The following is a 24,387-nucleotide window of genomic DNA, read 5'->3' on the forward strand; positions in this document are numbered from 1 at the left end:
CGTGTTGGAATTAAAAAAAGTAAATCCTTAAAGGGTTTGAAACATTACAATTCAATAAAAAAAAAATCCTTTCAGAAATTGCTGTGGTGGGTCGTTCTTATGTTTTCACGTGTTAATATGGTTGCATATTTGTTATATATATATATATATATATATATATATATATATATATATATATATATATATATATATATATATATATATATATATTATTGGGATTTTTGTGGCACAATTTTTCTTACTTGCTTCTTTCTTTTGAGATTTTGTGTGTTTTTTGTTGCTGTTTTTTTATGTTTTATTTTGGTTTTCAAGATGGTTGTTTTTTATAGCTTTAATAAAAAAAAAATTCTCCATGTTATATCACAAAATTACTGCAAAATGCTAGAAGGAGCACACAAGTGAGTCTTGGTGAATGGAAAGGGCTAAAACATATTTAAAAAATATATTAACTTCTAGTCAGGGAAACTTAAAATATACTATTTGTTTATTTTTTTACAGCAGTTCTCCTGTTGCCTCTGAAGCCGCTGCGCTGAGACCCCTCTTCCTTCATCCTAAACAGGTGGAGAATGAAATGAATCTCTTTCTCTGCATCTCCCTGTTCATGTGTTTCTGACGGGCCTCCTGTATCCTCTGGACCTTCACTCATCCTTCTCTTCCTTCTTCTCCTGCATCTGTCAGTCATTTTCCTCTTTTGTTCTGTCCTCTTTCTATCTCTCCTGCTTTCTGTTAATTCCTCTCTTCTTCTTCTGTTCTCTTGCTACCTCCCTCCGTCTCTCTTTCTTTCTGTCTTGTTCTTCTGTTTCTTTATCGCTCTCATTTTCTCCTTCCTCTTCTTTTCTCTTTTCTCTTTTCCTCTTCTCCCATTCTCTCTCCATATCTTTCTTTCTCACCTTTTGGTTTCCCTTTTTTATTTGTTTCTTTATCTCTTCTAGCTTTCTCTTCATTCTCTCCGGCTCTCTCTCAATCCCTGTATTTCCCTAAGTTACTCCTCATGCTGTCTCTCTATCACTCTCATCCTCTCCTCCTGCTGTCTTTCTATTTCTTTTTTTCTCTCATCTTCTCTCTCCATATCTTTCTATCTCTCCTCCTGTTATCTTCTTCTTTATCTCCTCTAGCTTTCTCTCCATTTCCTTTCCATTTCTCTGCAACCCCTTTCTTATCTCTCTCTACTTCTTCTTTTTTCTCTCTTAACTCTCATTCCACCTGCTTCATATTCTGCTCCTTCATCACTTCTTCTCTCATTTTCTCTTGTTCTTCTTCCAGCATTTTCCCCTTTATTTCTTTCTGTCTTCTTCTCTCTCTCTCTCTCTTTATCAGGCTTCTCTCCATTTCCTGTATCTCCCTCTCTGGATCTGATGAAGGATGAGCAGTCTCTCTCTCTCTCTCGCTCCATGTAAAACTGGTTATTCAGGACGTTGTTCAACACTCTCTCACTCTCCTGCTTCTTTCCATTCACAACTCTTAGCTCTCTGAGTGTTTGAAGCTTCATCCTTCTCCTCCACCAGTCTCTTTCATCTTCCTCCTGCTTCTTTTTCTCCTCTACTCACTGCTTTCTCCTCTTCCTTAGCTTTTACTCCTCCTTTTCAACCGTCTTTATCTCCTTGTTCATCTGCTTCAGCTATCTCTCCTTCTCTTTTCTCTCTTTCTGTAGCCGGCAGAACCACTCTGCCTCCCTCTGCTGCTTCAGGACTCAGACTTCATTTTTGAGGGAGGTCTTACAGAAACCAGCAATGCACTGCATTGTGGATAGATCTAGTACCTTTAACTCCTAAAATTTACTGAAATAATAGAGAAAATTTTAGGAAGTTAAACATGTGCTCAGCTTTTCCTTTTTTGTGAAGCAAGAAAGAATGTAGAGCGGTGGAAAAAAATATTTGGAGAATAAAATACATGATTGGACTTCTCATTTACGATAAAATTCTTTTGGCGGGTTTTTGTGCCAAAATAATGTGCAATTTAGAGTTATTAAATAAATGCATAAATAAATAATTAATAGAAAAATAGCTGTAGAACTCTTTATGTTTGTAAAGAACAGGTTATAATGCAAATATTTTGTGTACTAACCTGCCAAACCCACATGATTAAATTAGAATATAATATATACATTATAGTACTAGTATGGAGTAAGCTACTGGGATGTAGTCTGAATGTTCGTGGTTTAAATAAGACAGGCTCCTCTAAAATGTTCTGACCCTCTGCAGCTGATGTTTCAAATTTTAGGTAGCATTATACAGTTTTTCTTTTCCTAAAAAAAAGATTTTATTTCTTTTAATTATATTTTGCACATTATTGAAAATATATCAAAAATTAAAATATGTCAAAAAAAAATCTGAAGATTTCTGTAGGCTACTTTTTTGCTTTTTTTTTGTAAATGTGAAAGGTTGTGTTAATGTAGATATTAGAATCTACATGAAAAAGACTCATTGTCTATTACTGTTTGCTGTTTGATTATATAACTGAAGACATTCTGCCAAACACAAGGAGCAAGAAGGTCCAAGGGATCATCAGACTGAGAATTGGAGGAGGAAGCAGAGCAAATAAAATAACATTGGTATCCCTGAGTGACGGGAGTGTCCAAAAAATGTAGGAGGATTCTGGACAAACAACATGCTATCATGCTCTTTAAACTCATGCACAAGCTGAAGCAGAAATCTACATAAACATCAGATGTTAACATTTAAATAGAGGTAAATAGAGAGATAAACTTGCCCAGTGATGATCATAGATACTGTGGTCATGGTATCATGGTATCTCATCACAAATGACGAATCTTATATACTAAAATCTGTACTATTTTTAGGTAGGTATTCGTGAGAAACAGATTTTTGTGATAATGTTACAAATCGGTAAATCTAAAAAAAAATTCAGGTACATGACATACAAATTAAAATACAACAGATGTGCAAATGTGAAAACCCTCTGTTAAATGCTTCCAGCTGCTAGACGTTGCACTCATTTCTGATTACAGTTTTTCTCAGTCACTTAGACGCATTTCTCGAAACAGAAATAATATTTGCACCACAGTGTGGACATTTCTCAATACAGCTTGTACAAACAGCAACACATAATAGATGAGCAGCTAATGCTCATACTTTACTTAAAATCCCTAGTTCATGCCCCTCATAACAAAAGCAATTGATAATTTGGGAAACAGCGGACAGTTGTACAGAATCATTTTCTGTTTGTATAAGATAAATGAGAAATGGCTTCTGTGGTGTGCACAAGTGACTAGATGATGTGCAGATTGAACAACTGGTTTTGAGAAATTCAATTCTGATGTGAAAAACGTTCCAAAACGACCAAGAAAAACTGTAAATTTCTCACAGCAATGCTCCAAAGTGTAGCAGAAATCCTGTTCTGGACAGTAGAGACATTTACTCCAGCGAAAGCAGACTAAATACTTTTTAATACGCTTTATTTCAGTAGAAACATCAAATGAGAACATGCCCCAATATTTTTGTCCATATGGTGTATATGAAATACATGCAGAAATAAGGAGTTGGTGCAGTCTGCCCAAGGTTAGCCCGATCTGTGCCAAAATATTTTTGTAACTAAGAAACATTACTTGCAACTACTTTTGCTCAATAATTCAATAATTTCCTCTTTTCTTAAGGCCATTTTATACATTGGTGTCAAACCTACGCCATAGGCTGAAGTGCACTTCCCTAGAAATGTAACTACGTGTTGTGCAAAGCAGACAGCAGCAGCTTCTCTTCTTTGCAATTTAAACTGCAGAGCGATGCAGAGACGAGGACACACACACTCACGCAGAAGTATAAACACACCCTGCTGCATAGGGCACTCACATGCTGTGGGCAATGTGTCAAGCCAACACTTATAAAACAATCAGTTTGATTTAAACTAACACCAAATTGTACTCACTTTTCTCTTATCTGCAATGTGATTAACATCTGAAGATTTTGCAGCTTTGCATGTGCTGTTAAACACTGAGCCATTAGACAGATATATCCCAGAGAGAGCAAACACACACACGCATCTTTTTCCACACTGGGTGGTCAACACAGGCCTGTGGTCTGGATGTCAGTTCTAAAGGACTGTAGTTCAGTTGTGTGTAGTATGGATGATTGAAGTCAGTAATCTGTGCATGGATGTCAGAACAAAGAGCGGCGATATTTGGCTCAGACAGTAAAATAGTTGAGAACAACTGTTCAATTGTGCCTAATTGATGTCAGACCTTAAGCATGAAGGGGAATGGCATAATCTGAAGAGGAAAGCCCTCCGGCTACTCGTTTTCAAAAAGCTTTCTCCCACTCCTTCAATCACTTTTTCCATCATCTCCTCCTGAAAACTGATAGCACAGTCACCCGTGAATGGGCTTTCCATTTGATATTTGTTTACACGGTGCCTTATTATTCTCTAACATTACAGGACACTGCTGGTGCACAATACTTTTAGTGACTCCATAATGTCCCAGCGGAGTCCATTTCCTACACTCCTCCACTGTTAGCCACTTAATCGCTTAGAGGAAATGTGCTTTGAGTAATGTTAGGGTACAAGACATAACAAGACATAACCAATACCAATAGTGTTTCAGACAGAGAGAGAGAGAGAGAGAGAAAGAAAGAGAGAGACAGAGAGATGTTACATCCTTTTACTGCTTTACTGTGTTTAATTTACTGTTATTAGGCTATTAGATCTGTCAAAATGGACTCTGTTGCTTTTTGTGGTTTATATTAGTGTAAAGCCCAAAGAGCACTTTGTGTTAATTGATCTGTCCACAAAGAATCGAACACCTTCTATGAGAGGAATGATGTAACTGTTATGAATGCAGGAAACCACAGGGAGGAAAATCTGAATTATCTGTGATGTTGATCTTCTACTCTCTCAGGCAAGCAGAATTGTGCCTTGTGGACCGTGTCTTTGGTATTAAACAGCGTTGACAGAACTGTGTATTTATAGGCCCGAGGTCTGTGCACTGCAGTGAAGCCTAGAGCTGTAGTCCTCTTCAGAATCCAGTGAGCGCTAATGTGGCTGCTGCCCACTCACATCACTCCCCCAATCTAATAGTGGAGGACTGACTTTCCGGCTCCCATTGACTAATGTGGTGTCAAATCTCCCTCCCATCTAAAAATATTCCTGTTGAAGCCAGCATGTGGTGAGAAGAACAGCTTAATCCACTTTCATTGTCTTTTCTACAGTCAGTATGGGCTATGGGATGGCTGTTCTGGTTCAGCTTCAGGTGCTTCTCCAGCTGATGCTTAAGAACGCTTAATTTTTAATAATATTTTTATAATTTTATCCCATTTTCTCCCCAATTTGGAAAGCCAATTACCCAATCTTCACTCATTAGGACTTCCCTAGTCACTACTAATGCCCTCAACGGTAGGAGAGTGAAGACTAGCACATGTCTCTTTCAGTACATCATATGAAGACCTCTTTTCAAAATGCTAGGTAGCCAGTGCACTTGGAGGAAAGTGCAGCAACCCAGCCTAGATGCCTGATTGATATCACTCTAGGAGTGATGAGGGGAAGAGGCACCATCTACTCACATTGAATCCCAATGTTGAATCTTTGTGAAACATTCAGACACCATTTTTGTGCCCTAACCGTGCATTTATACCTCATTTTTATCTAGTTTTATCAAGGATTGGGTTTTACTGCTAGGATAATCTTTCTGGATTAACAACAGTTCACTGTAATTTGATTTCTGGGTCCTGCTTTTTTAACATTAATGTCGCTTTCAAACACGCAGTTAAATTGGACTCACAAATCTAAAATAATTTGGGCAAGTGTGAACACACTAATCATACTCAGATGTGGACTAAAACAGAAATACCAAGACCTTTGAAAGCACATGGTCTTGGTCTGGTCACAAAAAAATTTGGAGCAGTTTGTTTGTGGTGAGAGAATGTGATCTGGCCTCAAAAAGCCAGACCCTATTGTCAAAAAGACACAAGTATCAGGTGTAAAACACCAGTTTGAGCAACTGCATTCTGTGGGTATGGAATAAACTTGTATACCGGTCAAAAAACAGCAATTACAGCTTGAAACAAATACCATATTTGCTGATGTGCTGTGTTAAATTGTACGAAAATACACACTAGTCCCAAAAAAACTGATCTTTTAGTACATTCTTTGCACATTTGCCTTCCTTCTCCAAATCAAACTGATCCAAACTATAGGTGTAAAAACAGCCTGAGATACCACACCCTGCTCCAATGCTCTTCAACCTAAAAGCATATGTTTTGCATGGAAGTGAGTTTCTGAATGTGTCCAGTGTTCTCCACAGGCCATTGTTTACCACAGGCTCCAGCCCTTCCTTCTCAGGTTGCCCTAAAGTGGTCCTTTAAAAGCAGGCATCTGCATCTTCATTTGACCATGAAAGCAAAACTACCCACTAAAATGATTTTGCATTAACATTATAGTGCTAGTCTGTTACAGTAGCCTGTGTGCAGGCACACAGCGTCCATGCAACTTTAACCATGCAAACGTATATGTGTCTTGTACTTCCTTCACAAAGCCACATACACATACACATACACATATACATATACGTGAGGGGTGTGAGGTCAGGAAATGGATATGGTGGTCATTTCTTATGGCTTCAATTAGCTTCAATTTGTACAGTCATACATGAACATTAGGACTTCTGGGCACCACCATTCTAGTGCCACAGAGTTGTGGGCAATTTGCAAATATTGGAGTCTTTGTAAATGACTCCTGGAGGTAGGTGATGGGGGCTGTTCTGGTTTGTTGTATAGAAATATATCTTGGAAAAAGACTACAATTATCTTATTTTAAATCACTGAAAACCTTAAAAAAATCTGACCTCAGATAAAGCTAGTTAACAGCAGAACTTTATAAATAGAGTTCGTATGCAAGCTAAATAGAAATTTGAGCAAAAGAGCTCCTTAAAACAGAAAATCAGCTTACTGTCACCAAAAAAAAAGTCTCAGAATGCCTCAGAATCACTCCTCCAGGGTGTCCAGGAGGGAACTGAACTTGCCAGAGTGGGAGGAGTTCATCTTGTACTCTATTGGCTTTTCTTTCAAGAAGAACACATCAGGCCCCTCCCAATCTAACACTCTTTCACACATGCATACTGTACACTAAGATCTTGCACTCACTCTCACACACATATTTATCCACACACTTGACTGGACAGGATGGTGAAGAGGGAGTCGCACTCTTCAGACCACCTCACTGGAGGATCATCCAGAAAGGTATGTAAAGACTTTCATTTCCACCGTTTAAAAGGGTGGATGGAACATGCACTGGCAAGCAGTTAATTGGACATTTGGTATTTTCAGTTTGTCAGTTTGTCTGTGACACGATGGGTTTGAGAAGTAAGGCATGTGATTGGCCAGCTTAACTTTACTGCAGATACAGTAACATGGATTAATGTTTGCATTAGTCTGATGTCTAATAGTCACTTTACTAAATGAACACTTTACAACCCATCAGTTCCACAACAAAGATACTAAAACTACTACTAATATCTGGCATTATATATATATATATATATATTCTGGTATTAACAGATGACTGGATTTGATATTCTTTTGCATTGTTTTCATGTTATAACTATTATAATTATAAGTCTGAGAACAAGGCCATCCGAGAATATTATGCAGTGATTACAGTTCACTACAGCTCAGATGAAATAATAAAAGCATGTGGAAAGTTTGTGCTGGCATATATTGACAATGTTAATTTACAGCAGTCATTATGAACTTGTTATCTGAGATGATCTTGAGCACAATTATAAAGAGTGAGGCCTTCCTGGCATTGGATTGTGCCGCTTTTGAGCTGTCAGTTCAATAACCGCAGACGGTCCACTGGGCTGTAGAATAAGATGAGCAGGATGGGATGGAACGGAATACCAGTACTGAGAATACACATTCATCTTCAGCATCAGCATCTGCATTCCTACTAAAATCTGTAAAACCTACTAAAACACAACCACACAAGTGTAAAATAAGCACAGAGATTATCTTATAGCAAACAGAGTAATTAGGAACACAATGAAGAGCTTCTTTGCAAACACTGCAGTTCCTGCTAAAGCTTGTATAGCTGTAAAACTATGTGATTCCGTTACTGATCGAACTGATAACCTCTTTTGAATAACACACATCTGATAAGATTAGCATCACTGTTAACTTTGGCAAGTTATTGCCTGTTTTCCTAGAGAGATTTGTAAATAAGAAGGCTAAGCTTTGATTAGGGGGGTCTAGGAACAAGCCTAAAACTAAAAATTAAAGTGTATTTTCTTTTAATTCTGATTTTTCTATTAAATTAAAAACAAAATTACTTCTCCAATCACTGCACGTTTTATAAGGTACAAATACAATGACCTGACTACTAGTCATTCACTAACAAACAGATCAGGCAAGGATATAAACAATGTTACTTGCAGCAGCAGCTCATAAATACGCTACTCAAATACTGAGAGTATAGATCAGAATGTGTTGCACTCATTTTTATTCAGACGACACCTAGATGAAATGTTTCTGCGTTTAACACCAGAAAAAGAACAATGTCTATTACTTTATTTTTAATTCAAACTTATCTATTTTAACAAATCAATATCCACTATATTAAGACCTTCATTTGACTTTCCCGCCTCTTTTTTCCTGACTTTAGCCCCCTAAAATAGGTCTCACAACATCTATCCATGCCTTATTAACTGAAAATTGCACAACTACAAACTTTACAGTCCAAATTTAGTAGATATCTTAATAGAAATTGCCATTGAGATGTGATGCATTGTTAACAGAACATATTTATTAGTCTATGTTAGATTTTAGTATGGTGTGTTTGGTTGAAGTGGTGAAGTATATTTGTATTAATAAAGTAAAATCTAATACGGTTCCATTTTGCTAAATAAGCCAAAAAGCATATGACATGCATTATTATTGCCTTATTACTACAATATACTTCTGTAATAATAATGATAGTAATTTATTTAATAAAATCAGCACTGGCGCTGTCATTCAAATTAAAGCAAATATTAACACAATAATTATTCATTACATCAAACTGCCAACCAGTAACAGAGCAGTGTGTGAATTATATGCAGAGTTTTCCAGTGGGCTGTGTAAATAAATTCATATTTATACATGTATTCAAATTAGATTCTGAATATGTTACTTTTCATTTATCTGAACCTGAAACCTATTCTGAACTTGAAAAAGGCAGCAGCACTGCAGGTCTTGACAGACTCATGTTACTGTTTTGGCACCTGCTGCATACCCTATTCTAAAGCACTGCAATCTGTTTCTCTTACTCCTTCTTTTAATCCATGTCTCAGTTGTCTAAAGCCTTTAAAATCCTTCCCTGGCCTTTTTCCTCACCCTTACCTGCACTACAGAAAGTGGCTTTAACAAATGCAATGATCTTGATATTAAGTTTCAGTGGAATAAGCTTAATGACCATTTTACTTTAGTTAGAAAAACGAAAATCATACCAAAATGTGTTGTTGTTTTTTTTTTCAAATGAATGTTACATTTGTATGCAAATGTTTGGCCAATGCCCATCAAACTGCACATTTAATCGACTTGCTTTTTCCCATTTTAATGCATGGATACTGTTTTTTTTGCTTAATTCAATATACTGTGATTAAAATAAGACATTCAGTAAAGACTGCTGAGCTGTCCTATTCTGCACTAAACGATGGCATATAAAACCTGTATTACTTTACATGCTTTGTTACCTTTTTCTTAGATTGTTTTCTTAGAAAGGCATGATCTTTGCAAAAGGGTGTCAAAACTTTTGATATGGCAGTATCTATATTGATAAAATTGCTCGAGCCATTTTATTACAAATTATAAAAAGTAGAAGCTGCAAGTGAATATTTGAAATTTCCTGATTTTTTTGCATTAATTACTAATAAAATGTGGTCTGTGATGCTCCCTCCACCATGCTTGGAATGTTTGGAATGACGTGTTGGTGTTCAGTGTTGGTGTTGGTGTTCCCTAAATAACAAAGTTGTGCATTTGTGTTAAAAAGTTAAAGGTCTTTTCTCTCAGCAGAACATTTATAACGTTTTTTGGACAGCAGTGAATGTATAAGTAGAGCTGTTTGTACTTTTTAGGGTCTCTAAATGTTTTGCTGTTTTTTCTGGGTTTGTCCTTTTGAAAGATTCTTCTGAATCATTTGCATTTGAGGAATTGACAGGGCTATGGCTTTGTTTTAGTAGGCTTTTATAGCTTTACGTGACTGTATAACATATCTTCTAAACCTTTCCTAAAGCTGTCAGATTGTGTTTGTCTATAATTGTGACATGTGATGATAATCAGACCACATTTTATGAGTAATCCATGCAGACATACTCAAGAGTTCTCAAGGGTTCACTTACTTTTTCATTCAACTGTAACAGCTTACTAAGAGCATGGTAAGTGTAGCAGTTTATCATGTTGCATGTAGGTACACTGTAAAGATCCTTGGCACATTCTGCTTTGTCTATTTAAACACCTTACATGCACATATAAAATTATAAGCCTAAGTAATTAATTCAGTGTTTTTTTTAAATGCTCTTTACAGATAATGTCAACTAAACTGGCAACAGCCTTGGCTGCTTTCTTTCTCCTGGCCAGTATAGCAGTTATTATAGCAATAGCCACAGTCCAGACACAAAAGAAGACCTATCTTTCTCCAGGACTTAAGGTAAGACCATTTATATTGTTGTGTCGTTGCTCAGGTCAGCCTGAAATAGGTAGATTCACTGCTCTCATGAGCTACAGTGGACTGTGAGTCTGAGTCAGCTGTTGTGGAACATGGGAGTGAGTGTGGCCCTAGTGTAAAATGATAAACGGTGGCTTTTCAGAAGATTGAAGATGATTTGTGCTGATATGTTCTGAATCAGCCTATATACAAATAATAAACTCTGGCTCTCATTTACCATTCAGACACTACGGCCATACTGAAAGCTCAAAGAGCTCTTGGTACCTATCTGGCTTTAACTAACTGGCCATCAAGTATGAAGGAGCAGGTCTGTTTGTGGCTTTGTAGGTCAGCATCAGGGTTTTGAAACTGCGCCTTTTCTACAAACCAACTTGGATCTCCATCACATATAGCACTTGCACTTTTTGTCAAGTTCGGGTCTTTAGATCTTTATACATGTCTGTATTTACTATGACTATTACTATGTCTGTTCAACACTGTTTGACTCTAGTAATTGTGTTTTATGCAGACATATCTAAAAAGGGACTTGAGTAGAAGTTGAAATGTTCTTTAAGCACCCCCTTTAAAATGTATTACTCAAACAATGAAAATAATAGTATAAATATTGTGTTATCATGGTTTCAATTACATAATGCAGACAGACAGCAGAGCAAAATGCAGAATGGGAGCATGTGCAGTCTTCTTTTATGACTGCTTGATTTGCACAATGATAAATATTTCCTGTGTTCCATACGCTGGCTTCCTGTCGCCGTCCACATCAGATTCAAATACCTGACCAAAAACTAACCAGCTCCTTCATAATTGATGGAAATTGTCAAAGCCAGATTGGGACCAAGAGCTCTTTGATTTTCCAGTATGGCTCGACTTGACCCACCATCATTTAAGTTCCATGGAAGACATCCTGACTCTTCTCTGTCCTCGAACCAAGGTGGTGGAACACCTGGAACGTCTACTGGGCGTGAGAACAGCAGTGTCTCTCGCGGTCTTCAAATGCTGAGTGAAGAATCATCTTTTGGAAGAGTTCCCTAACTAAAACTTTCCCCTAGATGTTTAAACATTATTAAAGCTTGATGCATCTTTCTGAATGTAGTCTCTACAAACTAGCTGAAGTAAACAATGAATAATGAACTTTTGTGAGCTGCTCTGGATAAGGGTGTCTGGCTCACGGGTCTTACGTTCCATAGAATGCCAAAATATGATCCCACTTAGACAGACTGGACAGGATGCGTCAGGGTGACATAATAAAATTACACCCAAACAATCGGAGGTTAATTGCATGAAAACATGAAATTATAGAGGTCCACTCAAGCCAGGTTTACTTGAATGAGACAAGACACAACTTACAAATGCTGAGTGGACAAAGCCAGTTCTGACAGCTACACTTACTCAAGATTACAAACACTGTATTCCCTGTTATTATACCTATGTGTCATAAGTCAGGGCAAGAGTGCAAACAGTAGTGATGACCAAAGAGAATTATGTTTTTTTTTTCTGCATAACTTTTGAGAAGCTGTAAGAAAGCTGTTGCAAAATTAAACATTATTACAGTCTTACAGTGGGATTAGAAAATATTCCAAATAATGCAATAATTGAGAGACTTAGTCACTCAGAGAGGTCTGAGTTGAAATTGCTCATGTTGTAATCCTTATATTGTATTGCAAATGGACTCATTTTTTTATATTTTGTGTTTATGCAATCAGTAAATTTACATTGTCTGACATGCTGACAAGTCATGGGACAGCAGTATGTAAATTGTAAGGGCAAAATGTTTCCTCAGTGGGAAGCTTGGGAATGTCCACACTAGTATAAGCTATGAGGTGTTATCTTGTGAGTGAGACTGAACATGTGCTCAGCCAGAATGCTCACAGCAAGGTGATGTGAATTATCAGTGAATTCTGATCAGGGTCACGTAGTGGGAGGCCTACTTGGCAGGAGACCTATTTCCGTAACATATATGACAAATACATTTGTGTGGGCATTTATCATACCACAGTGTCATGTGTGAACCAGAAATACATTATAAAAGACTTTACCACCCACAATAGAGAGCACAGTGGGAGGTAAAGATGTTGCCAGCAGTGTCTGGTTAAATTTGTCCTTGCAAAGAGACGAGCGACACAGAAATCACATTAACATACAATGCAAGAGCTGCACATGCATATCCTGCAGTGGACGTGACAGAATCATCAGGAGACATGATACTAGTCTTGTCCCAGTGTACATATCTTCTGAGTTTGCTATGCAATGTTGATAATTTTGGTAAAGTACTGATAAATTAAACCACGGGCATCAGCTGTTTCTGTTATTATATTTAGTTTAAACTGTCATTCACACTTTGAGCAATTCTGACCTGTTATCGTAATGGCTTTTTTTTTACATTCTAACCATTGAATGCTGAAGCAAAACATGTATTTCTTTGGTGGAATCCCCTTTTTAAATTCCTGACTATTGAATGCACAAATGAAATGAGAGTTTCAGAAGATCAATAATGAACAATAATAAACATCTTCCATTAATTTCTTATTATCTGGTTAATGTATTATTCATGCTGCTATTATTCAAAAGTTCATCATGTGAATTCTCGAACAACAATTAAACAATTAAATGTTGGAGTAATTTAAAACTGTCTGTGGGTTTTATTGTAGATTAAGTACTTGTTATAAAGGAACATTTTGTCCAGGATGAGAACATAATGGAGTAAGAGGCTATGTTTACCACTCTTTTCATGTCAGAGATGATGCAGGACTTCAGGCAATATGACATGTCTCTTCATGAGTCCCCACAAAGCACAGGCTCCTACCGTGACAAATTGTCCCAGCTGTAATTGCTGAAATTAATGGATTTTTGTCTTCTTGTAAGTGTCTGCTAGAGCCTCCCCTCTCTCTGTACAGTATGGCATTGTGCTGGATGCTGGATCCTCCAGAACGACTGTGTATCTCTATCAGTGGCCAGCAGAGAAGGAGAATAACACTGGGGTCGTCAGTCAGACCACAAAGTGTTTGGTTAAAGGTATGGAATCAATGGAGGAACTAACAGTCATTTGTCTATAACACACACAGGCGTAACACAGAGAGAGAGACATAGGGAAAAGTAAGGGAGTGGCAGAACATGCTGATCTGTGGATTTCTGCCCATCCCTGAAGTAAAACTTTAAAAACTGGTCTAGGGGGATTTCCAAGAGGAGGATATCAATCAAACAATACTACAGTGTCTTAAAATTAAATGCCAACTGTTCAACTAATGACCAGAGACGGACCTGTCTGTCAATTCTATTTACCTAATGAGATAATATTGAAGTTGTCTTCAGTTTTGTCTGTCTTAAGAAACAAGTTGATAAAAAGGTTTTGCGTAAAACTATAGAGGAAGCACTTTTGTTCCATTCTTTTTATCCTTTAAAACACTCCATATATCTTTTTTTAATGTTTTTAATGAAGCAAAAATGGTTCTTTATGGCACTGATAGAAGTAAATCAATTAAATCACACTGATTTATTTTTTCTTGTTTTAATCATTACACTACTGAAATAAACCATGTTGTTTTAGTTAATCAAACAAAAAATAAATAAATTCACATTATCCAGAAAACAATTAATCCTACCAGTGTGTTTTTTACCCACATACAAACAGTATTTAAGTAATTTATTGAATTAAAATAAAGTTGTGGATTAGAAAAGCACAGTTGTGCATACAGGAAAATTTACATTCTATTTGAATTCACGCTAATTTAAATAGAAATTGGTCCATAGCTGCCTTTTAAGCATTATGAAGGAAATTTCAAGCCAATTTTTCCTCATAACAGAGCCTACTCTTAAACAAGCCTCCTCTGAACATACTCTTAAAAATCCTAGATTACTCTAAACAAATACATACATTAGATTATATGGATAATTATGGAATGTTGGCTGTTAGGTTGTCTAATCATTTATAAAATATGAGAAATCGCTTCAGATAACATAAGAATTTTAATGATCTGCAGGTCCTGGTATCTCAGAAATGAATGATGATTCCTGGAAATATCTTAAAACATGCATGGATGACATAACAAAGCATGTCCCCCCAAGCCAGCACTCCTCAACACCCATCTTTCTGGGGGCAACTGCTGGAATGAGATTACTTCAGTAAGCCTTCTTCTTATTATTTATTTTTATTTTTATTTTTTTTATATATTATATTTTTCTTCTTATTATTATTATTATTTAATTACTGTTTGATACTAAGCAGCTTGTTGAGAACTGTGTAAACATGCCTTTTCTTTTCATGTTTTAATATAGTATACACCAGGCCTGTCACAATAATTTATTATTTTTATATATATATATATTATGGACAATATATTGTTCCAGAATTTAATGTGATAAATTATATGATTGTCATTCTAAAATAATTTTATTCTACTGATATGTTAATAATTAAAAAATATCATAATAAGGTAATTACACAATTTTAACATGCAACAAACATTTAATTAATAACAATTCATTTTTTGAATAATCATTAAGATGCTAAAATGTTTTTGTAAATGCTTATTAGCCTTAAATCAAAGGCATATTATGAACATTTTATTACAAATTAGACTGTTTAAAAATGTTAAATCTCCTTAATGTTTTGTGATCAAATGGATTAAGACTGTGTTTTTCTATGCAGTATAAAAAACGAAGAGGCATCTAACACTATCCTGCAGGACATACAGAAGTATCTGCGTTCTTTACCCTTCAATTTCCAAAATGCTTCCATCATATCAGGTCAGGAAGAGGGTCTGTATGGGTGGATCACGGTCAACTACCTGATGGGAAACTTCCTGGAGGTCAGAATTAGTGGCTGTTTATTGTTATTGTTTATTACTAAACATGTTAGGCCTTTATCAAGTTATTTCTATCTGTCTTGGCTAGTAAGTTTATAGGTATACAGATCTTAGATTGATTCATTTTAATCTACTTCACAGAAAAACATGTGGAACGCTTGGGTTCATCCTCATGGAGCCAAGACAGTAGGGTCACTGGATCTGGGTGGAGCATCTACTCAAATCGCCTTTACAGCCCCTGATGATGCCACAGGAGAGGATCTTATCAGGGTGTCACTCTACGGTTACGAATACAATGTCTATACACACAGCTTCCTGTGCTACGGCAAAAATGAGGCAGAGAAAAAAGTACTGGCAGAACTTGTAAAGGTAGGGCTTGCTGATCCATCCACCTGCTTGCAATTTAAGTTTATTTTAAAGAGAGAAATGTACTGTCACACTAAGTGTGTTTGTTTTAGAATGCTATAACACTTTATACCATGTTAATAAATGCACAAAAACAGTAAAAACAGTAAAAAGTAACAGAACTGTTCTGTTTTAAACAGTTCTAGAATAATTTTACTTTTTAACGTAGAATTTTCATTCAAAAAATTTATACTAGACATAACGTCTGTTAAGAAAAACAACTCGATTAATACATTTCAGTAGGGAGATTGCCCCCCCTTAATCTGTAGTAACAGTTATCTACAGTAGTAAGGTCAGGTACTGATATTAAATGTTTAATTATGGATCACAAACAGCTTATTTCAGTTATATTAGATGGAGCTCCGTTAATATAGAGCAGTGGTTTTCAACAAGTGGGCAGTAGTGATACTGCTAGGGGCTTTATATCAAACACATAGACTGGCCTATCATGGTAGTCACAAGACTGACACTGTTAGCTGTTGGATTAGAAAGTTAGTTATGTTAATATAGTGTTCGTCTTTGTTAAATGAGTGAAATGTGTACATTTTATTTTATAAGTTTAATGCATTATGGATAAATGGTAAAACCAATTCATTTGTACATAGCATATTGTTAAAAAACATCCTAGTTAACTCATTACATTTGAAGTTTGAGAAAAGTTAGAAACTAAATATTACAGTGGACTATTCATTTGAATGTATCTAAATTTACTATTAAATAAAGTATACTTTTGGACATGTAGTCAGGATGGTGCATCATTACCATCCCAACTTATTCCCAACTCCCAGACTCTGAATCCTAAGCACTGGAAGAAGCACCATCATTCCAGAGAACACAGTTCCACTGCTCCACAGCTCAATGCTGGGTAATTAATACCCTCTAGCCAATGGCCGGCGTTAGGAATTGTACCAATAACATACATGTCTATCTGCTCCACATAGTATTTTATCTTAATGATCTTTAATCATTAATTCTCTACAGGGACTAAACAAGCTATGTGTGCAATTGTACACCTTTGTCAGGAGGGGGTGCAACGTAAAGTAGCTAAATCTCCTAATTAAAAGGAGTGTCTACAAATATTTAGACATAATCTACACTACATCATTAGCTTCAGATGTCCTGTTCTCTAGACTACAAAAAATGTTGTTACCCCTTGTGTTCGGGTCTGTGGGACCCGTTCTCATTTTTCATCAAATGATACTAAAAAAATATTTTTTCTAACTCAAACTCATTGGCATTGGCTCATTTTTTGTGAAAAACATATATCAAAACACATTTTCGATAAACATACACTGTACACCCCCTCCCCCCCCCCACACACACACACACAAATTTATATTACATACAGTATGTTTGGCCAAGGGCTAATAAACATTGCTTCATTTGTAAATTTGAAACTAAACAAATTTTCTACTCATATCTTGAGTTTAATTCATTTTCTTTTACATTTTATTAAAAAACTAATAAAAAAAGTGTAGCACTTTTTGAAAGAAATGTAACATAAGAAAGGTAAAGGGCAAATATTAACCATGTAAGCTGTTTATATTGCTTGCAATTTAGGTGAAGCAAGCATGTGTAAAGCATTTTAATGTAAAATTGCTTATTTTTTCTGAATTAAATACAAGTAACAAAGTAAACGAGTAACAAAAATATGAACACCACACAAGGGTTAAAACAAACCCACAACAAATCTGCAAAGCAATTCCTTTAGGTATACAAATTGTTTTATGGTCAATATTAATTAACACTATTTAAAAAAAGTACTTTCTCTTAGGCACAATATTATGCATGAACAGAAGCAACTCATTTCAATTCCTGAATGCAACAAAACCCTTCAGATTTAGAATATCACACTTGATGGGAAAGGTCTCCTATTTTGGTAGGCTATATTTCAAAACTTGAAAAGTCTTGGTCTCCAGGGGTGAAATTGAACGTGATGCTCTCTCTATTCGTTATTCAATCTCAGGCCTGTTAAAAGTGCATTACTGTATTGATCAATCCATTTGTCTTGTTTTGATACCCGTGCTAATTGTACAAAGCAGACTGGAGCATAGCAAAAATGCTAAATCCCTGTAAATCATTTCTCTCACAAATCCATTAATGTTCATACATGGTCCATTTAAGCAGTCCATTTAAGACTGATGATTGAGCTTATCCTGACTACATCAGTACTTCCTCAGACTACTCTGCCTGTCATCAGTAATGTGTTGTTGAGAAGTGGCAGACCAAATTATATTACAGTTCATTACTTTTTTCCTTTTAGATCATTTAACTGTGAAATACAGCATACATTCAGATAATGTGTCCAGATACAGTCCATGTTTCTAAATATATTATTAAGCATTCTCTGGGTAGAATAATTAAACTTATATAGAGGACACTCCACCCTAATCATCTTTTTTTAATGTCGCAGAGCTCCACTGACTGGTCGCGCGTAAACCACCCGTGCTACCCTGCTGATTACAGCATCACCATGGCTGCTAGTGAAATCTTCGACAGTGAGTGTACGAAGAAGTCGACACCGGCTTCCTACAGCCCAGCCAAAAACATCACTTTCTTTGGTGGGAGTGACCCAGTTAGGTGCAAAGACCTGGTCAAGAGAATTTTTGACTTTAAGTCCTGCCAGGGGAAGGAGAACTGCTCTTTTGAAGGAGTTTACCAACCCCCAGTCTCTGGAGAATTCATGGTAGGTATTTCTACATATTAAACTATTGTAATACAACACAACAACACTGTATATTTGTGTTAAAGTTTAAATTTTCTGCCCGAGTACAAGCCAATGCCCGACCCAAACTCTCCCTGTTAGGTCGGGCTCAAAAAAATGGTCTGTGATGTAGGCCTACATTTTTAATGCTATTTTTTTATTAAGCTATGGTGAGATAATCACAATATAGCGAAGTAACAAATCACACATGTAATCATAAAAAGTTGCATGTCAGCAATTCCACTCGTCCACATTACAATGGAGTTCCATTTTGAATAAACAGTTTTCTTAAATAATAGGCCCATGCTTCTTTTTGGGGTTTAATTCGGGCCCAGTCTCATAATGACAGTTTATGGGGAGGGTCGGGTTGAACCTGTACAGGATTCTTTTCTCGAATTTAATATTTCTTATTTAATTTTATATTATTTTTTACTCGTATTTTCTTACTTCATAGTGTACTTGTGTATATCTGTATGAAAGTTGCTGTAACCCTGTAAATTCCCCTGAGTAATTAATAAACTGTCCTCGTATTGTACCGTATCATATCATATAACAGTATAATTATCATGTCAATCTGGGATGATGACCAAGAATAACAATTTAATAGTTGGGAATATTTTGTATAAAGTGGCCATACTGTATAGTCTTAGACTGTATATATATATATATATATATATATATATATATATATATATATATATATATATATATATATATATATATATATATATATATATATTTGGCTCTGTAATTTCCCTTCCAAAGAACTGAATGTATAAGTTAATAGTGTTGCTTATGTATAGAGCGACCCACTTTCTACTCTAAATACTCTGATTCAATGAATATTGATCTCTAACTGTATAATTTAGTTCAGTAATGAGCTTTAGGTGATACTTTCTCCAGCATTGAGAGTTTTAAAAATGTGGATTTGATCTGTTTCATATTATTTTGTGTTATTATGTGATGTCAAGTTGCTACAATACAAATAAATACCTCCTCAATTTTGATCCAGATTGAAAATGCTCTTGAACAACAAAACCCTTAGAAACCCCTTTACAAATTTACATTTAGCTTATTGTGTGATTTTTGTACTGTGTGACTTCACGCAGTTCACGCATTCACGCACTGAACACTCATATACACACTAGTGAGTAAACACACACAAACTGTATACAGATACTCATGATACAGAGAGTGCACACATGCCAATCGCTGCCCCCCCTAGGAGCCAATCATAAAAGCTTGGTGTACTTGGGTATGGAACCCAGATCCTGGTCATCAATAACCTGGTGCTTTATCCACTGTCTCTCTAATAGCTTGATAGATGGTGTTCTATGTGGACTAGCTTCACTTACAGTAGCTGTATTCCTTTGCCTGGCTACTAACTATATTGTACTGTAGAGAAATGGATCACAGTCTGCATTATTCACATGTCTGCGGTGCAGTAAAATAGTCCCAGGCGAGCTATAATCTTAAATGCACTTTGATACTTATCATAACTCGTATAACTCTTATCATAAGATAAATTATAGCTAGCACACCTGGCAGTGAAGTAAATCAATGTTCCGATCTATGCCAACTTCTACAAAATGTCGAAAAACATGTGGATTACTTCCTTAGTAAGATATGGCTCTGGGATACATAGATTGTTGCATATTTACTCTCTTTGTTTTATATATGATATTTTAAATATGATATTTAAATATGACCTTAAGGTCTAAATGTATTTTTTTATTTCTGTTAAGGCTTACGCAGGATTCTACTACACCGCATGGGCTCTGGATGTGAAGGGCTCCAACACTCTGAAGCAGTTCAACACTGCCATGTTGTCTTTCTGTTCAAAGCCCTGGGCGACGGTGAGTGCCTCTCTCAACCTTATGAAGATCCAGGCTGAGTCATATATCTCCATTTTATGCTTTTTTATTCTGTTTGTAGCTCAAGAAAAACTACGAAATAACAGAGAAACACTTGAAATCTTACTGTTACTCTGCAAACTACGTCCACACGATCCTCGCAGATGGGTACAAGTTCAATGACGACAACTGGGAAAAACTCAATTTTCAGAAAGAGGTAATGTACTGGATACAAATGATATTTAAATAAACTTTTTTGAAATGCTTGAAATTATTATAATTCTAAGCTAATTGTTAAAACACACTCCAAGCCTTCCTTACAAAGCCACTAACCCAAGACACAAACACACAGGCCTAGTCAGAGAGTGAGAGCAGTTGAGCGAGTTCTTTCATTCTAAGCTATGCTTTAAAGGTGTAAAGTTTCTCACAACTACAAATAAACACATTTAAGTTAGCTAGCTACTAGGGGTGGGTGATATGACCCTAAAATAAGTATTTTCACAATAACGATACTCTTGGCAATACGACAAAACACTGAATTTAAAAAACGTATTTCACAAATACACTGCAACAAAATAGAAATAAAATTTTATTATTGCATATATGATATGATATGGCACACCCCTAACTGAGATATTAAAAAAATACAAGAATTTTATCAGATTTGTAACAGAAGTCAATGATCCAGAATGTCATGATACTAGTAATGCACTCCATATATCTCCATATATGCAGGATAAAAATAAAAAAAATTATACTGGACATATATACTCTGCCTCTAGTTGATATATAATGGGAAATGAGAATAGTGTGAATTATTCTTTTGCTAAAAACAGCAAAAAAGTCGTACCCTGATAATAATTAGGGGTGGGTGATATGGCACGATATTTCAGGGTATAATATCATTCACGATACTCAAAAAGTTGGTGATATTATTGCGTATGATACGATATGGCACACCCCTACTAGCTACATCATCTTATTTGTACTATGTCCCTTTCAAAGACAAAAAGACAAACATACCATTGCTTTCACACACCAAAAAAAACTTTTGTTAATTTTCACTTTTTGACATTTAATCTTGCACTTTACATTGTGTCAAAACTGCATGATGAACCGACCAATAGAAATGCTCCAAAATTATCTAGGATCTTTTATACTTTGACCTCTCTTGAAAATTAAGAAGGTTTTTACTCATCCTGCAAAGTCATTTTAAAGAAAATATGTTTTTTCCATCAGTAACAATAAGATAAGAACCATCAAAGATGTGGTGGTGATTATCCAACACACACTGACCTCACTAACACCCTTGTTGTCAAATTAAATAAATCCTTACAGCAATTATCCAAAGTCTAATAGAAACAGTTTTGAATAACCTTGATTTCAGAAACAATTAATGCACTGATTTTCCTACACTACATTATCCATGCAGCGTAGCTTGCTTGATTTTACCTTAAGCATAGCCAACATTAGCTTTAATCTAATACATAATGCTTTACCTGATACAGATCCAGTATGAATTTTTAATTAAGCCCTTTATTTAAGACAAGCCTCTAAATGTAGACTCCCTCTAAACTGCTCAACACACTCTACTGCCCCACCACAAGAACACACCTCACATTTGGATTAGATTTATGCATTTGCTGCTAGTAACCATCAGTTCATACTAGTAGTAATGTTTTTTTAATGTTTCACAGGTGAATCAGACGAGTATAGCCTGGTCTCTGGGCTACATGCTGGCCCAGTCTAACATGATTCCAGCAGAGGCAAAGCTCCTGAAGCTGCCCATACCAAACAGCGCATTCGCTGGCCTGCTCTTCGTGTTCTCCGCTCTGACCATCATCACCCTCATGTTCCTCATCATCACACTGGTGCGCTTCTGTTTCTGATGCCCCTGCGAGCTCTGCTCAGGAACACAGCTCCCACAGCCTTCAAGCAACAGCAACAGAAGAGCAGACATGTATACACACGTACTGTAATGTACGATTCTGTATGTTTACCCATTGCAGCTCTCTGTTCTGCTGCTTCAGCAGTTCCTGACCTGAGCTTTAATCAGGGAACTCCACAAGTCTCCACTGCCTGTAGTGCGAGTGTCTCGGTCACGGAGATCCACTGCACAATAGCACATGTAGCCTTTGATATATAATTGCAGGTGAATGAGGGATGTGTTGTTTTTTTATTTTTGGAATGCAGAACTAATAAAGTTAGACAGTCCAACACTGCTAAAAAGGACAGAAGAAAGACCTGTTTTGTCTCTAGATTGTATTATTTTGGTGTCAGGTGAGTTAGAACAGTTCAGATCAGAAGTCTTATATAGACATGCTTCTATATATTACACTATATGACAGTCAACAGTCACATGACAAAGTAGCTCATAGTGTTCTTTTATATCATCTGGACTTCTTCTTAATTCACCAAATGTCTTGGTTCATGTTTATATATTGCTGCAACTAATTTTGTCAAAACGAGTTATTTCTCCTTAAGGCACTGTAATGTGATGTCTAGTTCTCAATGCTAATGACCTTTTTTATCAGTGCTTGTGATTTATAATTTTATATTCTGTTTAAACTGTTCAAACCTTTTAAAAACTTAGTTTGTACATTTATTTTGCTAAAAGCTGGCTGTACGCAGGTCCTTTATATGAAAACATTTGCAAGCAAGTGGAATATAAGAAGAAATAAAATGGTATTTGTTTCTTCAGGCCATAATTGAATTATTTTTGGACAGATGGGCTTTAATGCTGATAACACAAGTAAGGCCTTCAACATTTTCTTTCTGTTTTTTTATGTCTGTTTTTTATACTTGTGTGCATTATGTGATCTAGACGGGTCTGACTGCATGTCACTGTTTGCAACACTCTTTTGTTTAAATGATATGTGCAACTGTATTCTCAGTAAATGTAATGAATGTTAATAAACAACACAATTTCCAGATCGTATCACGTTTTATCATTTCAGGAAGAAGACGAAGAACCACCCAATCACCATTTGGGATACACACATAAAAAGTGTCCTTCATATTTATCCTCTTCAAACACATACACACTAGGGGAGAGAGAGCAGTGATACGCAGTGCCTGAGAGAATTTGGAGGTTAGATGCCATGCTCCAGGTCATATTAGCCGTGTCCTGATGGTTCAGGGGTCAAATGGTTGACCTTTTATTTGCAAAGCCACTTCTCCAACCCATACTGCTCCAACCACTGCTAATATCAAATCTTCTTACACACACACTCTGCTTAGCACATTTTAGCAGATGACCTGCTTTAATGCACACACTTGTTAATAAGCTGATTAGAAGAAAAAATGCATACATTTGCAGGGCAGGGGAGACACCAGGGCCAGGATTATAGAACACTTACATAGACTGGCTGAGAGATGCCTGAGAATAAGCACATTTTACAAGAGTCACTCCAACTAAATAAACAAGTGAAATGCTTAGAATTAAATGTTTAGAATGAAAACCTATAGCCACACCAGCTCTTTGCAGATATGATTGGACATCCCGGTACCCTGGTCTCTATGGTTCTAACACTAACGTAAATGCACAAGTCTGCCAGTAGAGGGAAGCAGTGTCATACACTGTGGATTATAATTATAGTGAGGCATGAGTGGTAGGTAGATATAGTGGGGGTTAAAAGAAGAAGAATAGAGAAGGTTTAAACCAAGGATCCTCTTCAACTGCATCTGTGTATTTGTGTCTGTGTGTTAGCAAGCATTTACTCACTAGTTACTATTGTGTGTGTGTGTGTGTGTGTGTGTGTGTGTGTGTGTGTGTGTGTGTGTGTGTGTGTGTGTACTTTAGTTTCTACAAACCAGTACACTACAATGCAATCACTTTTAGCCCAGCTCTGCTCCCTTTGCACATTCAGACTTTCTCTCCCTCTCTCCCTTATGGCGTCCAGACCTTCTCCTCTTCTCCTCCTGCCTCAGCACATTCCAGAAAGAGAGAGAGAGAGACAGAGAGAGAACGTGAACTTGTGGA

At 36.3% G+C, this 24,387-nt stretch overlaps 1 protein-coding gene across 1 annotated transcript; it reads left to right on the forward strand.

Annotated features, from left to right (window-relative positions):
• The first annotated feature begins 7,054 nt into the window (after positions 1-7,054).
• On the forward strand, positions 7,055-23,336 carry entpd3 (ectonucleoside triphosphate diphosphohydrolase 3). The gene is made up of 10 exons (XM_015606105.3): positions 7,055-7,184; positions 10,504-10,626; positions 13,536-13,653; positions 14,619-14,760; positions 15,287-15,446; positions 15,585-15,812; positions 18,262-18,534; positions 20,298-20,408; positions 20,488-20,622; positions 22,103-23,336. The coding sequence occupies exons 1-10, from the start codon at positions 7,128-7,130 to the stop codon at positions 22,292-22,294; spliced, it is 1,539 nt and encodes a 512-aa protein (XP_015461591.3). The 5' UTR covers positions 7,055-7,127; the 3' UTR covers positions 22,295-23,336.
• Positions 23,337-24,387: the final 1,051 nt, after the last annotated feature.

This window comes from Astyanax mexicanus, chromosome 6 (genome assembly GCF_023375975.1).
Source record: "Astyanax mexicanus isolate ESR-SI-001 chromosome 6, AstMex3_surface, whole genome shotgun sequence".
In the NCBI taxonomy this organism is placed as follows: Eukaryota; Metazoa; Chordata; class Actinopteri; order Characiformes; family Acestrorhamphidae; genus Astyanax; species Astyanax mexicanus.

Excerpts from the sequence above, each read along its gene's own strand:
- entpd3 (XM_015606105.3), top strand. The coding sequence starts at position 7,128 with ATGGTGAAGAGGGAGTCGCACTCTTCAGACCACCTCACTGGAGGATCA. Across the intron at positions 15,447-15,584 it reads TGATGGGAAACTTCCTGGAG|AAAAACATGTGGAACGCTTG; the intron begins GTCAGAATTAGT and ends TCTACTTCACAG. Across the intron at positions 18,535-20,297 it reads CAGTCTCTGGAGAATTCATG|GCTTACGCAGGATTCTACTA; the intron begins GTAGGTATTTCT and ends ATTTCTGTTAAG.